Source organism: Aythya ferina, assembly GCF_964211825.1.
Source record: "Aythya ferina genome assembly, chromosome: 25".
In the NCBI taxonomy this organism is placed as follows: Eukaryota; Metazoa; Chordata; class Aves; order Anseriformes; family Anatidae; genus Aythya; species Aythya ferina.
Genome location: NC_140323.1, coordinates 5,341,741 through 5,357,748, shown reverse-complemented (window position 1 = coordinate 5,357,748; position 16,008 = coordinate 5,341,741). Strand labels below are relative to the sequence as shown.

General features: G+C 54.5%; 2 protein-coding genes across 5 annotated transcripts in view; both read right to left on the bottom strand.

Moving 5' to 3' along the window:
* Positions 1-7,544, bottom strand: part of NUDT3 (nudix hydrolase 3) — a 31,205-nt gene extending 23,661 nt beyond the window's left edge. For all 4 annotated transcript variants that reach the window (XR_014685778.1, XR_014685779.1, XR_014685780.1 and 1 more), the window contains exon 1: positions 7,059-7,544. Coding sequence is in view for 1 of the 4 variants with exons in the window: in XM_084498013.1 (XP_084354139.1) it covers positions 7,059-7,157 (99 nt within the window). In the remaining 3 variants the exon portion in view is untranslated. The remainder of the gene's footprint in view (positions 1-7,058) is intronic.
* A 2,011-nt stretch (positions 7,545-9,555) lies between these two features.
* LOC311423681 (small ribosomal subunit protein eS10) lies at positions 9,556-14,974 on the bottom strand. The gene is made up of 6 exons (XM_084498014.1): positions 14,824-14,974; positions 13,906-14,055; positions 13,352-13,523; positions 10,228-10,305; positions 9,904-9,959; positions 9,556-9,644 (listed from the first exon to the last, which is right to left on the bottom strand). The coding sequence occupies exons 2-6, from the start codon at positions 14,053-14,055 to the stop codon at positions 9,603-9,605; spliced, it is 498 nt and encodes a 165-aa protein (XP_084354140.1). The 5' UTR covers positions 14,824-14,974; the 3' UTR covers positions 9,556-9,602.
* Positions 14,975-16,008: the final 1,034 nt, after the last annotated feature.

Below are 16,008 nucleotides of genomic sequence, written 5' to 3'. Positions count from 1 at the left end.
ACGCAAAGCCCCCTGCCTCCCATTTAGCTGGCAGAAACACAGCCCTGCTCACGCTACCACAAACCCCGCGTTTTGCCAAGCTCCTGGCAGCCCGAACGAGCGTGCCGAGGAGCGCCAGGTTTGCGGGACGGCTTCTCCCACCCTCTTGCTATTCGGGGCACGTCACGAAGCCAGCACATTGCCCCACGGCACCCAGCACGCAGCGGGCAGCAGGTTGTAGCCAGCTTTAAACACGGCGATGTTTCCAGCCAGCACAAGCAGGACTGAAATACCTCAAACCGCAGAAAAATCCCGTCCTGACCCTACCGGGAAAAGCACGTTCCTGCAGGAGCTCTGCTGGTCCTCAGCAGTACACATTTTCTTAGGCAAAGGTTTTTTTTCCACAGGCACCCACACCTTGCTCCGTGGCAGGATGAGATTTGACTTACAATCAGGAAAACGGAGGCAGCAAATTAATGACAGAAAGCTCAAGGAGGAAATTGTTCACACTACAGATCTTGACAAAAGGAAAGCCCGAGCCTAGGAAAAGGAGGCAGAGGTGAACTGGAAGAGGTTCAGGTCATTTCAAGTGCTTGGATCATACCTACAGAGTTATAACCAAGATGAAAAATAAAATCCCATTGGTTTTTAGGCTACTCCTTAGAATAACAATAACAAATCACCCCGCGCTGCTATGCCGGCCTCAAAATGCCACGGGTCACATTGCTGTTACTACACATCGCTTGTAACTGTAGAGTGCCCGCTAACTCCTACCGAAGCAAGACAACCCAGAGTCCTTTCCCCGCATCCCAGTTACACCACACAGCTCCTCTGCGACACGTCCAGGGGGACGAGGGGCAGCCAGCACCCGAAACGCCTGCACGGCGCCACTCGCCTCGGCAGCGCGGGGCTGATAAGGCGGCACTCCCAGCCAGAGCCCCCCGATAACCTCCTGGTGCAGCTGACACCCCTCCGGTCACCACATAGCTCTTGCACAACTCTTCCAGGCAGACTTCTCCCAGAGGAATGCTAGCTTTTACACCGTCTTTTTTTCTTTTTTTCCTAAGGAAAATGAAGGGAGTTGGTATTTTTGCACAGACCGAATGGCTGCACGTCAGCAGCTGCCTGTGTGTACGCTGCCTGGTTTGCTTAACAAGCCCTATTCATAAAACACAGCACAGAAAATACCTACAGCCACAAAAACTCTGGAGAAGCTTTTCAAATATAAGTAATTAATTCTACATAGAGCATAATTACTTTATTTACACAAGAAAAAGTAACTGCCCAAGTGGGTAAGAGTAAAAATAACATGAATCATCTGAATTATCTTTTTTTTTTAAAAAAAAAAAAAGAAAAAAAGCCTACCCAGTAGGTAATTGTATCCCTCTGAATTTTACACGTTAACGTGAAATTTCTGAGAACAAAGAGTCAGTGTGCACTGGGCACTGCCCAGCAGAGAGCTGCAGACACAGCCCCTGACACACGCATGCACCGCGTGGGAAAGAACCGTGAGCAGCCTGTGCAGTCACCCAGTGGGAGTGAAAAAGAGCTACAGGTTAACGAAACCGACTCCTGCTTCCCTGTTACGGGGTGTTATACACAGCACCTGAACGCTGATGTTTATTATTTATAAGGTAGACCTGTGAGTTTCCTCTTTTTGTCCTATCCCAGTTGTTCCGGGAGACCCCACCACAGAAGCACACAGCCCAGCATTAGGATGAGTCTCCTGATTTAAAAAAAAAATAAAAATAAAAAACACAGCGTAATGATAAAACCCAAGCACATGATTTATTTTCCTTTTGCTGAAGGGCAAGAGGTTCCCCTGTACCCCACAACCATTCAGCCCGGGAGAGACGAAGCCTTCGGGAGCAGCCCCAGCCACTCGTACCTGGCTCTGCAGCGGGGCCAGCGTGATGAACCCGGCCCAGGACTGATCCTGAGCATAACAGAGCAGTGGTGGCACACGGGAATGGGGAGAGAAAGGCAGGGACAAGCTGTAGCCTCTGGTCAGACAAAAAGAGGCTCAGAGACAAAAGGGATTTCAGGGAACTGGCAGGAGAAGAGACAAGTGCCACCAGAGCCGCTGCTCCTGGGTCCTTCTCAGCACACATGAGGGTTGAGGGGACCCTCTCCATGTTTGCCCCTTTCCTTCAGTTGCAACAGAACGAAGACTGACTCAGTTCTCCAGTTTCACAACAGCTTACAGAGCTTCCAGTAAGATAAGTGAAAATTTAACAACTTTCATCCTTTTGTACTTTGGTAAAGTACAAGAGAGCACGGAGCTGCCCGTCAGACTGCTCGTGGAGGCTTCCCTGGTGAAAAGCCAGAAACCCCTTTTTAGATGAAAGCTCGGTTTTGCAGAAGTTTAAACTCTTGGCCTTGGAGAAAACCAGCTACCAACAGAGCAGAGAGGGGCAGGAGAAGCACAAACAAGAGAACTATTTCTAAACTGGCCTATATCCTACTGGGGATGTGGCAATGTGTTAGCAACAGACAGGGAGACCTTTATTTGTTTCAACCACAAACCTTTTGTGTAGCTGAAGGGAAGGTAAAGAGTCAAGCTGAGCCATTGGAACGGGGACTCCGAGACTGTACTGCACTGGCACTCGATGATCATATGATGCTGAGCTCCCTTTACTTCCAGGCAGCAAAGTACTCCAAGTGGCTGCAGCTAATAATATTTTTATATCGAAGCAAACGCACCAAGGATGGCAGAGAAGCACCGCGTGGTCAGCACCACAGCCTGCCATTAAGGCTGGAGAAGTGCTGTGCCACACCAGCTGGGTTTAAAGCTGACCCAGGAGAAGCAAAAAGAAAGAAAGGTTCGTCTGCATGCCAAGTAATTCCCCCAGCCAGGGTCGGTGCGGGGCTGCAAACCGTATCTTTTGGTGTGGCACACGTGGAAAACCGCAGAGCCAGAGCGCTGAGCAGACGGTGTGTGAAAGTGCGGAGTTCTCATCTTAAATTAGACTCCATTCACGAGTGAAAAAAAGGACAAGCAGCCCTGGATGCTATTCTTCTTGAAGCACTTCCTCCAGAAGTCTTTGAAAAATGCCAGTTGTTAACGAGCGGCTTGTCCTTTCAGCAGATACAATGCAGGCGTGCTGCAACCTGTAGCTCCACCAGCGCAGGACTTCAGGCCAAGCAGCTCCTTTCAGTTCTGCTCAAACGTAACCCAGAGATGCTGCCGCTAAGCAGGCTTCCATCTGCCTCGTAATAGTACGGCATTAGGAAATTTGCTGGAACCCTTCCTCAGTGAAACAGCTGGTCTACACAGAAAGATGCTTGTATTATTTAAAAATAACACCCTCACAGCAGGACTGGGAGGCGCTGACCTCACAAGCAATAAGAGGTGATTTCAGAGGGAACAGAGGCCTTGGGAGCTCCTGAGCTGCACGCTCCCCTTCTCTGCTCTCCCAGAAGCAGCAGGTACGTGGGGAGGTTTCCCCATCTGAACAGCTGAAAGTCCTGGGGCTCTGCTGCCGCCAGCTTCTCTGAAGCCTGCTCACACCTTTCAGTCAATCCTGGTGATTCCCTGTCCTGCCCAGAGACCCCTCTGCCATGCCTCAGTGCTTAACAAGCACCACAGATACGGATTTTCCATGCAGCCCAATTAAGAAACGTTTGTTGTTTGTTGTTTTTTTTTTTACCCCATTTGAGCTTCATTCTTAAATTCTCCCTTTGCTGCTTTTTAAAGGCCTATGTAACAAAGGCAGCTTTTCACCCAACGTTTGGTCTTCCAGAAATGTTCCAGAGCTGCTTTCATGTCCAGAAGTGGAAGCTTCCCAACCCAGTACAGAGAAAACATGCATCCTCAAGCAGCGTGCGGAAAAAATAAATCACTTAACTAAAAAAGAAGCAAGGAATTTTTATGCTAAGCCTCTTTTTTTTTTGCAAATATAATGCCTAACGAAAGACGTGCTGTTCTAACAACCTCCATTTATTGCCAAGGCTTTACAGAAAATTAAGCCTGTGAACTGAAGAGCCAAGGGGTAAACACCTAAAAACAAGCAGTCTCCTCTGTAAGCGTAAACAGAATTTCTCTAATTTCTTCTTGTTCATTGACAAGACTGTTGAATTCAGGAACTAATTAGGGGATCAAAAAATAAAAAAGAAAAAACTTTTTTTTGTTTTAAATTCATAGTGGGGAGGGAAGGAGAAACGCAAGAGATAAGAGCTACCGTTTCTTAAGCTCTTAAAAGCAGCAGTAACCAGAAGCAGCCCAGCCTACAAGCAAATCACACTTCAGCACTGCAAGTTTGAATTATTTATCAAAAGGCCTTGGGCCTTTATTTATTTATTTAAAATCCGTTTAAGAGATCTTTAACTAACATATTTTGGTTCTGTTTTTTTTTCCCCCTGCCTGGAGAAACCCTTCAAATGGATCTCAATTTCCATTTAAATAGAAGCAATCAATACTGAATAACAGCACTAGCACCAAAGTATTATTTTCCAAGAGAAAATGAAAAACAAGAAATCTTTCTGAGCAAAAGCATATTTTCAGAGTTGAAGTATGTAATTGAACGTGGACTGATGACACATTTCCAGTTATTGAAAAAGCACAAGCAGCAATGAGATCAGAGCAGCACGCTTATCTCAAATTAATTGAACTTTAAATAAACACCAGCAAATGAGAACTACACCAAAAATAATTAGGAAAAAATGATAAAATCAAGGTTTCTTCCCTGCTGATTTAAATTATCGATACAAGCATGATTTACACAGCTCCTGGCCTACGATGAAGTGCAGATCTGCACAAGGAGCCACCCTGGTACCTATTGGGTTGGTAATAGCTTTCCTAAATGAATTTCTTGAACAATTCCACTTGGCGACTAGCGATGGAAGCAGGCACAGAGCCGAGAGCGCCCGACGCACCTTCAGCCCTCCGTTAAATACACAGACACCATAAATAAAACAAAAGCAGCGCTGAACGACCGCGTGATGTCCTCGGGAGGCCAACTCCAGCTCCAACTAAGGACACCCCGCACAGCACCACTCACGAGGCACTCAGTGCTCCTTCATGTCACCGCAGGGAGCAGCAGCTACCTGAGCTCACCGAAAACGCTCACGGGAAGGGCCAAACACCCGGGGTGGCCAAACCTAAAGCTGGAGAACGGCGCTCGGGGAGAGCCCACACTGCCCTGGTACGTAGGAAGTTTTCCAGGGCTGCGTTTGCAGCCTCCACAACAGACCTGTGGAAACGACAAGGCACGATCAGGGAGACAGCCAGCTCCTGACTTCTGCTGGAAAGGGATTTTTCTGCCCTAGGTCCTACAAACTAAAGACTGAGGTTGCATCAGCTTAAACGAGACTCGGAATCCACTAAACGCTGTTGCCAGCCACAGCTTTGACACAGAGACAGCCTTAAAAATCTCAACCTTAAACAAACAGCAGCTTAAACTACACTGCGAGAAACCGTCCCAAGTCAGCGTGCCTCTGAACGAGTTTGCTTGTACTTCTTCACCCAGCTCAGGTCAGCATTGTGAAACTTTCCCATTAAACCTTCACGTCGCCAGCCCCACAGCAGCCCCCAGCCCCGAAGCAAGCTGCAGTCCGCGGCACTCTGCGGATCGAGGAGATGTAGAAGAGAGACCAACGGCGAGGCAGCAGCCGATTGCATCAGGTAGCTGTTAACATTACATTTGTATTCTTAACCAGAGCGTAATCAAACATGGCCAAACACCTAATCCTTGAGAGGAATTGCCACATTTGCCTCACAAATTGTGTAAAGTTGCATCAGAAAACTCAGATGCCTTCAACCACGCGTGCTGATAAGCCCCAGTATCATTACACAATGCGATTACGTTCTTCTTTAGAGTCAGTTCAAAGTACCACAAATTCCCTGAAAGTCAGGGGAAGGACCAGCTACGACGCAAGCTGCACCAAAACACGCTGGATATATTTATTTATTTCAGATCATTTCGAGTCGAAGTGTTGACACTTCACCATGACAGCACAGCTACAAAGGTTCTGCTCAGCCTCCTTCGCCACGTTAACTAATAACTGAACGCTATGCTAATTTACTTTCCTCCAGTGAACCGTCTGCATTCCCGTCTGATTTCCTGTAGCTACAAATAGGATAATCAGGAGAACAAAGCCTTTAGTCCTGCCACTCAGGAGGCAGTAAATGAAACGAGGTGCGCCTGACTCTGTAAGAAGCAAAAAAAGACCTGCAGCCTGGTTTGTCCCCAGCACTGCAAGCCCACGTCAAAACCGTGTTAAAAAAGAATTGTGCAAAACGCAGATCTGAGCAAAGTTCCTCTTGGTAAGTTCACAGACAATAGGAGCACTTAGCAACGCCGCTGCTCGCAAACTAACCAGTTTACCTTTAATTCCCACTTCCTCCCAAGCCTCTCTGGACAGCAACTTCTGGCACTCCATCAGTCCCCTTTTATCCCAGTTTCTTTTTATAAAGCCAAGGTCAGGTTTCCTCTCCTATCTCATGTGATGTGCTGGACTGAAGTTCTGCCAGCGTGGTTGGTCCAGTCAACTGCCAAACCCCATCCCGTGCCACAACACTCCTTACCAGGCTGTTCCACCACCCCGAGGCGTGTAGGCTCTCGTTCTGAGCAGCTTTCTCGTGTTTAGTAACGCGGAGAGGGGGCGTGAAGCCCCCCACCTTTCCCACCGGTGTGCAAACGCCTCCAACAGATCCCTGCTGCTGCTCCACAGGGGACAGACAGCAGGGCAGCGTCCTGCTCCAGGCTGCTCCGAGGCATCCAGCTGCACCTCGCGGGCTGGATCCCAGCCCCATCCCCAGCCTCGGGCATGCACTGCCCCTACCCCTCTCCCTCTGCCCCTTCTGCCCCCCCTTGCCCCTTCTCCCCCCCTGCCCATCCCTTTTTTCCCTCTAACCCTACCCCCACACCCCTGCCCGCTCCCCCCTTACCCCTCCTCCCTCCACCCCCTTACCCCTGCCCCTCCTCGCCCCCATACCCCTGCCCCCTCTACCTTCCCCCCTACCCCCCTCCCCTCTCCCCCTGCCCTGCCCCTTCTCCCCCAGCCCCCCCCGTGCCCCCAGCCCCCCCCCTTTGGCCCTGCCCAGCCCCCCCGGGCCCTGCCCGCCGCCCCCCCCTCACCTCCTCCTCGCTCTCGCTGCGGAAGCACAGGCAGGCCGCCCGCTTCTTGTAGCCGTCCCCGTCGTAGGTGCGCGTCTGGTTGGACTTGAGCTTCATCATCCTCCGCTCCGGGGGCTGGAGGGGGGCGGCCGGGGGCGCGGCGAGGCCCTGAAGGGGCCGGGAAGGAGCCGCCGGGGCTCCCGTGAGGGGCGGGCGGGGAAGGCCGGGGTATGGGGGGGGGGGGGGGGGGGGACGAGTACGGCCAGGGACCCGCCTCCCCGCGAAGTCTCTCGCTCTCGCTGCCTCTTTCTCCCGCGGGCCGGGAGCCGGCCGCTACTCGCTGCCGCCTTTCGGCCGCCTCATCCCTCCCGTCGCTTGCAGCCGCCCCGCCAAAGCCGCCGCCAACGCTCCGGCCACCGCCGCCGCCTCCGACGACGACCGCGACGCCATCTTGGGGCACGCTACGCAAACGGCGCAAAGCCGCCGGGCGGGGGAGGCGGGCGGCGGAGGCCGCCCCCTGGCGCTTCGCCGCGCGGCCGCTACGCAGACGGCGCAGCTCGGCTTCCAGAATCGCTGCTCCCCCCTCCCCTCCGCAGGCACCGCCACCACGCCTCCGCCTCGCCACCGGCCCTTTACGCCAGCGGCGCGGCGCGGCCCTTCGAGAATAAGGCGGCGGCTCCTAAGCCCTATGGGGGAGCCCCGGCGGTTACGCAAAAAGCGGAGGCAAGGAGCCGGCCCCCGGCGCACATGGCTCCGCTTTGACAGCGGCCCTACGCAAAGCGCGCAGACGCCGGGCGGTGAATAGCAGACTTACGCAAGGGCGGCTTACGCCAGCGGCGGAGCGCGGGCGGGGGGCCGCGAACAAAGGGCAGGGCCGGGGAGGGGGGGGCGATAAAAACCCACCGGGGGGGGCCGGGAGGAGACCCCTGGGGCTGGGGGGGGGCTGCACAGCCCCGGCTCCCCGGGCGGCAGCTCAGGCCCTGGGGAGCCCTATAGGGGCTCCTTGGGGGGGCCGGGAGGGAGGGGAGTGCTTTGGGGTGCCCCCAGGTCAGGGGGCTGCTCTCAGCAAAAAAAGAGGGGTTTGGGGTTTGGATTGCTGTGATTTGGGGTTTTTCTTGGATAAAAGAAGGCAGGCAGCACCCCGCTGAGGCAGGGTGGAGAGGGGAGACAGCAGCAGGCAGGGTCTGAGACCCCCGACCACTGAGATGCTCCGAGGGCGAGGCCAGGAGCTGTCTGCCCCCTGCTGCGGTCACAGAGCTCCAGCTGGATAAAGCAGGGCAGGAGATGGGGAAGATATCCCAAAAGGCAATATTTCTGTTGGGGCACAGCCTTTAGGCTAATGCTCTTCACCCCAGAACAAAATTATACACATTCACATGGATCTTCCCTTCAAAGGCTCTTTTTAAAAAATGAATAAAAGATCCAGCTCTCCGTACCCACTGCTGCCTGCTCAAGTACTCCAAGTGAGTTGAAACAGTTGCTTAATTTCACGGAAAGCTGGGCGTTTTGCTGAGCACACCGCTTCCCAAATAGCAGCACCACTGTAAATGCACAGGAGCATGCATCAACATTACCACGACACAAAGCAGGAGCTTGGAAAAGCCCCGGTGGACCTGGACAACCTAGAAGCTCACAGACATCACCGTCAAGCTGAAGGAGCTCCTTTAATGTGTATTTGCATGAAGAATTCGTCTCTGAAGTGCATCCTGGCTAAATCCAGTCATCTTTTCGCTAAATCACAGCCTACAAACTTCAGCTGTTTATTACAACAAAGACTCGAAGCACCTCGTCTCCCCGTACAGTTCCAACCTCCTCAGAGCCCCCAATAAAAGGTTAATTACACGCCCACCATTTCCCTCACCCCCCAAATTAGAGCTGTGATCAATCCCTTTCCCAGTGGGCTGTCTCACACCTCTGTGACATTAAAGCTGCCCTACACCACCGATCTGTGAGGCTGCAGAAACCATTCCCCACGAGCCCCATCCCATTACCAGTTTGCGGCTGACACCTACTGGCCGGCCCCATACTGCAGGGGACCCGTCCCAGCCCCGCTCAGCTCCAGCCAGCAGATGCTGGCACAACTCCCTCGTTAAGCCTCGGTTAATTAACCCCGTGATTTCAGAACGAGGATAGAGGGAACGCTGACCTGCCTGCATTGTCGGTGTTCAGTTCACAGAGGACCTTGGGCCAACCCAGCTGAACTTGGTGAATTTTCTCTCTATGAAACAGAATCGTCTCTCTGCGGATTTCCTAGGAACGAATTTCTTCCCGGGCAGAGCAGACAAACTGCCTCCTGCTGCCCTGAGCCACAGCTCCTCATTCCTCCCTAAGGATCACCCTTACACACTAGCAAACCTTCCCTCAGTAGTCACCAAACCTAGGAACTTCCCTCCCGTAACCTGTTTTCTAACCAGGAGGCACCGCAGCATGGGTACGGCACGCCAAGCGTCTGAGTCACCCCCTGCTATGTGAGCTCCGGGCTCAGGCACTCCAATAAAACACGCGGATGGAAGCCAGGTGGCATTTTCACCTATTTTATTATACACAAAACATGAGCAGGAACTTCTACTGAGGAGGCTGACCACGTCCACGACCGAATCCACCTCTCTGCAACAGAAAAGGAAGAGCATTAGAAGTGCATTAGAAGTCGACCCTTTACCCGAGCGACAGCAGCAAATACTCTGCAAAACCCACCAACACCATGACAGAGCCGGCTGGCTTTCCTCAACCTTGCTTTACTCTGACATGCACTGAGAGGATCAGAGCCCAGTACCTGACCCCCTGATCACGAGCACGCAGATCTGACCTATCCAGTGCCTCCTACTCAAAAGCCCCCAAAACAGAAAGCCAACTTGAACACACTTACAAACTGGAATTCAGTGGCTGCTCCAGCACCAGCCTCAGCCTTCTTGTCAGCACCAGCTGAAGAGAGAGAAGAACAAGTTAATGACAACCCCCAGAACCCACTCCCCGGCACAGCACCACTGCTAGGAACCCCACAGCCCATCCCAACAGAATTTAATCGTATCCATGAGCAGACACAGACAAACTCTGCTGTGTAGATGTCTGAGCTCCACCAGCAGTCCAATTTTCCCCTTCCCTTCTCAGAAGGAGCTCTATGCCCGAGACAATTCTCCCAAAGAGGGAAGCTGCACGAAGAGCGAGCTTGGCCTGAGAGCAGCAGACTCACGTGGAACAGCGCTGCGTCTGTACGTATCCCTGTCGGCTTCTCCCCGAGTAAGGCGCGCGGGGCGTTCCCCTTCCAGGCCTGTGAGAGAGAACAGCAACAGACACTTAGGGCACGGACAGCTCGCTTCACGTGTGACCCCGCATCATCTGAAGGGGGGAAAAATCTCTCCAGTTAAGCATCACACCTGCCAGCATCTCACAGCTTAGACACCTCAGTGCATATAAACGGAAACGGAACAGCAATGGAGCAAGGAAAATTTCACTTGAAGGGTAACATCTACCAGAGGGCTCCAGTGTGCACTTGGGCTGAACTCATAAATGATGTAAAAGCTGGATTACGGCATCCGACACAGCTACATACAAAAATCAGAGGCACGGGGGATCTGTCACATCTGACGAGCTCCTTCCCAGCTTAGTCACAAACTGGCATCCTGATCCCAAGCTAAAACACAGCCACACTATCGGTATCACAGATCCCCCACGATGGAGCAGATGAATAAATCTAAAAGCAGATTATCTGTGTAACATGAGATTAACACCAGACAGAACGCTTGCAGGAAAAATCTAGGGTGGAAATGTTGGTTTCTGGGTGACTCTCAGAGCTCCCCAGAGCAGAGACAAAACATTCTCCCCCTGCACCAGGCCAAGGTCTCAGAGCTTCCCACAGATCCCACACAAAAACCAGCTCTTTATAATAGAGACTTGATCACAAACACTACCCGCTGGTGTGCAAACTGGTTAACTTTTCCTACAAGTGCTTCCACATCCCTCTTTTCTCTGTGTTAAACTGTTACAGCACATCTCCATGCCAATGACTTGTGGGGTTTTGTTTTCAGCTTTCCATCTGTCCATCCCTCATTTCTAAGGGTTCAGTGGCACATGGAACAGACCCAAGTTACAAATACCAGCTCGACAGCAGTCTAAAACCTACTCCAGACTCAGCGCTCCAGCGTCTGTGCCAAGCCTCACTTGAGAATTGGCAGAAGTGCACAAAAGCACCAGAAAAGGCCCCAAAAGTTCAAGAAGCCAGTCAAGTTCTGCAGGGCTTGCATCCTGCACACCTCGGTCACTCCCAGTTTGTACAGACAATGGGTAATTAACAGAGAAATGAGTAATTAGCAGAGAATCAGCGCTGACATAACCATTCTCAGCTCTACCAGCCAGCCTTGCTCAGGTGTGCACTGAAGGTCACTGGCACTGAATGTGAAGCTTCCTCACAGTACAAACCTGCAGCAAATTTTAACCTAGAACTGAAGAAGCCCCAACCTGACACCAGAAATGCAGCTTCTTGAGCTCTCTGGATAAACACAGCTTCTGAAGAATAAATTTGTTAACATCCAAAGCTACTGAGAGATCAAAGGAACCATCACCCTCCCAGTCTGAGCGCAATTCTCCCTTTTGAAGCAGATGCTGCGATTTTGTTTGGCTAAAAGCCAAGTTTCAAGAGTCGCAGGTGAAAATCCTCGCTAGCATGAGCCCACAGCACAGCACCCGTCCCTGCTGACGGGGCTAGGATATGGCTCAGGAGCAGGAAGCACAAACTACCACACACCAGAAGTACTGTTGGGCAGGGCTCCCCTTTCAGTCCTCAGCTGAGGGCAGCGTGGCACCCCGTGACCCTGCTCTCGCTGGGCAGCAGAGGCAGCTCCACAGCTGGAAGGCAGAAGCCCCTCTCCCTCCTGCCTCTGCGGATTTCTTCTCCCTAGACTCGGCGGCACTGCTCTGCCAGCCCTGGCTGTGGTGATTCTCTCTTCTCTCTCTTATTTCTCCACATTTCCAGGAAGTTTTGGTCTCCCCAAAGACCCCCGGCATTTTTACAGTCCATGTTCTGCACTGGGGTGTTCCTGAGGAGAAACCAGGAAAGCCGCGCAGGAGGCCCTGCACAGAGCATTCCCAAACACCCCAGCAATGCGCACATCCTTCCTGCTGCAGCTGTGAGTGTGGAACACAGCAACCTCCGAACCCAGCGAGGGGAGCGGCGGCTTCAACACAGCCAAGTTTCTTCCTACGGCCCTGCTGTACAGCCTCACTCTCCCCAGAAGGTAACAGAACGATTCCCGAGCTGTTCTCAGGCCTGCACAGAGCCTCCATGTGGAACAAGCGCAGCGTCTGTGTCCTGTGTGCAACGCAGGCAGATCTGCAGCCCAAACTTTGTCACATTGCTGTTTGGGAGTAGTGGGATACCACCTGGACACACACTTCAGGCACCTGCAAGCGGCTTCAGCATACGTTTGGCAGGGAGCAGCCTGCGAGAGGCAGCTGCTGGCGGCCTGGGGCTTCAGCAGGAGCAGCACATCTGCTTGGGTGGGCACCTCGCTCGGGGATTTGGAAAACCCCGTGAGAAGAATTGGAACGAAACCAGCACGTCCCACTTACCTGGTGGAACTTTTTTACAGCAGAGGCAGCTTTAACAGCCCAGCTCACCTAACGGCACCTTCACTGCACACAGCCAGAGCAGTGGGCAGCCAGCCTGAGCTCAGGCACCAGGCAAATCCCCACCTGAAGCACACCCAGCACTGATGTGCTGCTTTTGCTTTCTGTCACTGAGTCCTGCTACTGCTGAGCCCAGGTCTGGTCCCTTCCCCTGCAGTCCCGAAAGCCCAGCAGCCCCCAGGCAGCTCTCTGAAGGACAATTCATTGGAGTTCAGATTCTCTGCACCCACCGGACTCACAAGCACCACAGAGCCGTGTTCCTGCTGCAGACCTGCAGCACCCAGCCGCGGGCTCTTCCCAGAGTACAGAGCCCTGAGCAGCCCTCCGGCACCTACGGGCACTGCCTGCCTCCAGGATCCCCGGCCGGAGCCCTCAGCAATCCCACCCGGTGCTCGCAGAGTGGGCCACGTCCCACGCTCAAGCAGCTGCTCCCATCACACCCCCCTTTGCCCCTCTCCAGTCTGTTGTTACCCCATCACACCAGCACCAAACACAGAAACAATAAAACCTACACCCCTAGGAACCAACTACCCACGTTTCCACACCCCAAAATGTTTCCACACCCCAAAATGACAGCAACTCACACCAGTCTGTGCCGAGAACAGCAAAACCCAGCTGCTTCCCCACACCATCACCCCATTCCCTGCTCCCTCCTGCCCCTAACAGCCACCTCTCCGCCAGCTTTTATTTACCTTTGGGCCGAGGTCTGCCGGTCTCCGGGCGGCTGCGGCGCAGGGTTGCGGGGACGATCTCCGGGGGAAGGTGGAGGTAATCGCGCAGGTACTGGATGCCCTCGTTGGTCAGGTACCAGTAGAAATGCCTCCACGCAAACTGCTCTTTCACATAACCGCGGGATTTCAGAGACTAGGGAAAGAGTTCTCGGTTATTTCCCAGTTATTGAGGGTAAAAAGCTAGTAACAGACAGAAGTTCACACATGAAAAATAAATCTGATGGCATTATTCCCGTTCTGTGAGAAAACATAAGGGTGCCACACATAAAAGCATCACAGCTTCAAAAAAAGAAAGCTGGGGATCACAAAAAACATCTCTATCCATGGAGAACACAGTAAGTAAAAAGGGAATAACAATAATCAGGAAAATGGGACAACCACCACACTAGGAAAGAAACAGTGAACACAAGGTGATGCCTGACAGCGTTTATTTGCTAACAAGTGACAATATTTACTTACAGACAGCGACCCCCAGCCTCACGTGCCCGCAGCCAGCTGCGCCCTCCCCTCCGTACCTGCATGGCTTTCATGACGTGGAGGTTGGGCACGTTCTTGTCGACGAGCTCGGGGTGCTTGGGCATGTGGACGTCTTTCTTGGCCACCATCACGCCCTCCTTAAAAAGGAGCTCGTAGATGGCGATCCGGTTCTTCTTGGGCATCAACATCTAAACACAAAACAGGCAGGGAGTAAACACTGATGCTGTAAAATAAACACGTTCAGGTGACAAATGTCTACCAGAAGCGATACAATAACCACAGTGGTGCTTTGTATGAAAAGCCTAACACTTTTAAAAAGAAAAAGGTTGTCTCTTAAATGCCTTTTTGAACTAAAATTCACCATGCAAGCTCCTCAGCACCCCGAACTTGGGCTTTTTAATTCTAAAATGGATTTCTAACATTAAAACGTAGCTTCACGTTAAGGACTACACGTAAACTACCTGCTGTCAGAGGGAAAGAGAGACAGGGGCCGGTGGGGCAGAGCTGGTGCTCAGGGCAGCGCTTCTCCCAGCTCCGCGGGGGGTGCTGGCAGGCCGCTGCCCCCCCTCACACCGCTGCTGCTCCCCCTCGCGCCCCGCAGCCGCCGGTTCCCGGTTCCCCTCCCGGTCTCGGACTCTCCCCCTCAGCCCCGGGCTGCCCACCTCGCCCCGACCCCACCGGAGCGGCCCCGAGCGCTCCAAACACCCCCGGGCGCGGCACCCCCGGCCTCGGGGCCCGCCTCGGCCTCCCGGAGCGCGCCCCCGGGGCCTACCCGCGGCCTCCCGCCCCAGGCCCTCCCATCCCGCTAAATCGGGCCCCGGGCGCGCCCCATCCCGGCGATTTCCCCCCGGCGGGGCCGGGCCTCGTCCCCCCAGCACCGCCCGGGGGCTGCCCCGCGGCGCCGCCCCGGGATGGCTCCGATGCGGGCCCGATGCGGGTCCGGAGCGCGGCCTCACCGTGGCGGCGGCGGCGGGGCCCGGACCGGAAGAGGAGGGCGCGTGCGCGGAGCGGCCGCTTCCGGCCTCCCGAAGGCCCCCTCCTGGAGGAACGAGGGCCGGGGGAGCGGAGGTGTCCGCGGCGCTGCCTGAGTGCAGTGGAAAAGCCCCCAGAATGGGGGCTGCCCCGCGCGGTGCCTGATTGGAAACGTCCCCTGGGGCGTCGCTGCCCCGCCCGGTGTCACCCCCCCCCCCAAGGTGTCCGTCAGACATTTGGGGGCGACAGTAAAAAAGCACGGGGAGAGCCTGGGGCCGGGCCAGGTGCTCGGAGATGGCCTCCATCACCTCCTCTGCCACCTGCCTCCGTCATGGAGGAGCTGTCCCTGTGTATGGCAGCGCCTCACCCCACAGCGCCTCACCCCTCAGTGCCTCAGCCCTTGTCCCCCAGCCTCTTGTCCCCCAGCCCCTCATCCATCAGCCCCCTCGTCCCTCATCTCCTGGTCCCCCAGCCCCTCACCGTTCAGCCCCTCGTCCATCAGCCCCTCGTCCACCTGCCCCATTGTCTCTCATCGCCTCATTTCTCATCTCCTCGTCCCCCAGCCCCTCAGCTCCCAGCCCCTGTTCCCTCAGCCCCTTGCCCGTTAGCCCCTTGTCCCCCCCAGCCCCTTGTCCCCCAGTGCCTCGCCCCTCATCGCCTCGTCCCCCAGCCCCTCAGCCCTCAGCCCCTCATCCCACAGCCCCTCAGCCCCTGTTCTCTCAGCCCCTCACCCCCCAGCCCCTCATCCCACAGCCCCGCCAGCACCAGGGCAGCCCTGGCAGCTCCCACACGTGCCCAGCAGCGATGGGATTTGCAGTGCCGGTGCCTGGGATCATCCTCCACAGATTAGCGTTCGAGGCTGGTCCCGCTCTCGCCCCTGCCCATACTCCCCGGGCTGGTGGGGGCACGGCACGAGGGGCCAGCAGGAGGACGCCTGTGGGGCTGAGCCAGGCAGGGGGGGCTTGGGCAGGGCTCCGAGCATGGCCTCTGTTTGTTGAGGCTGAAACATTCATCACAGGAGGCTCCCGCAGCCTTCTGCAGGTGCCTGGGGGCAGCCTCCCGGTGAGGAGGAGCAGATCCACCACCACCATGTCTGCTTTCCTTGGGGACACACTACGCGGGGACACTCGTGGGGGGGCTCTGGCATCCCTGCCTCCACCACAGCCCCT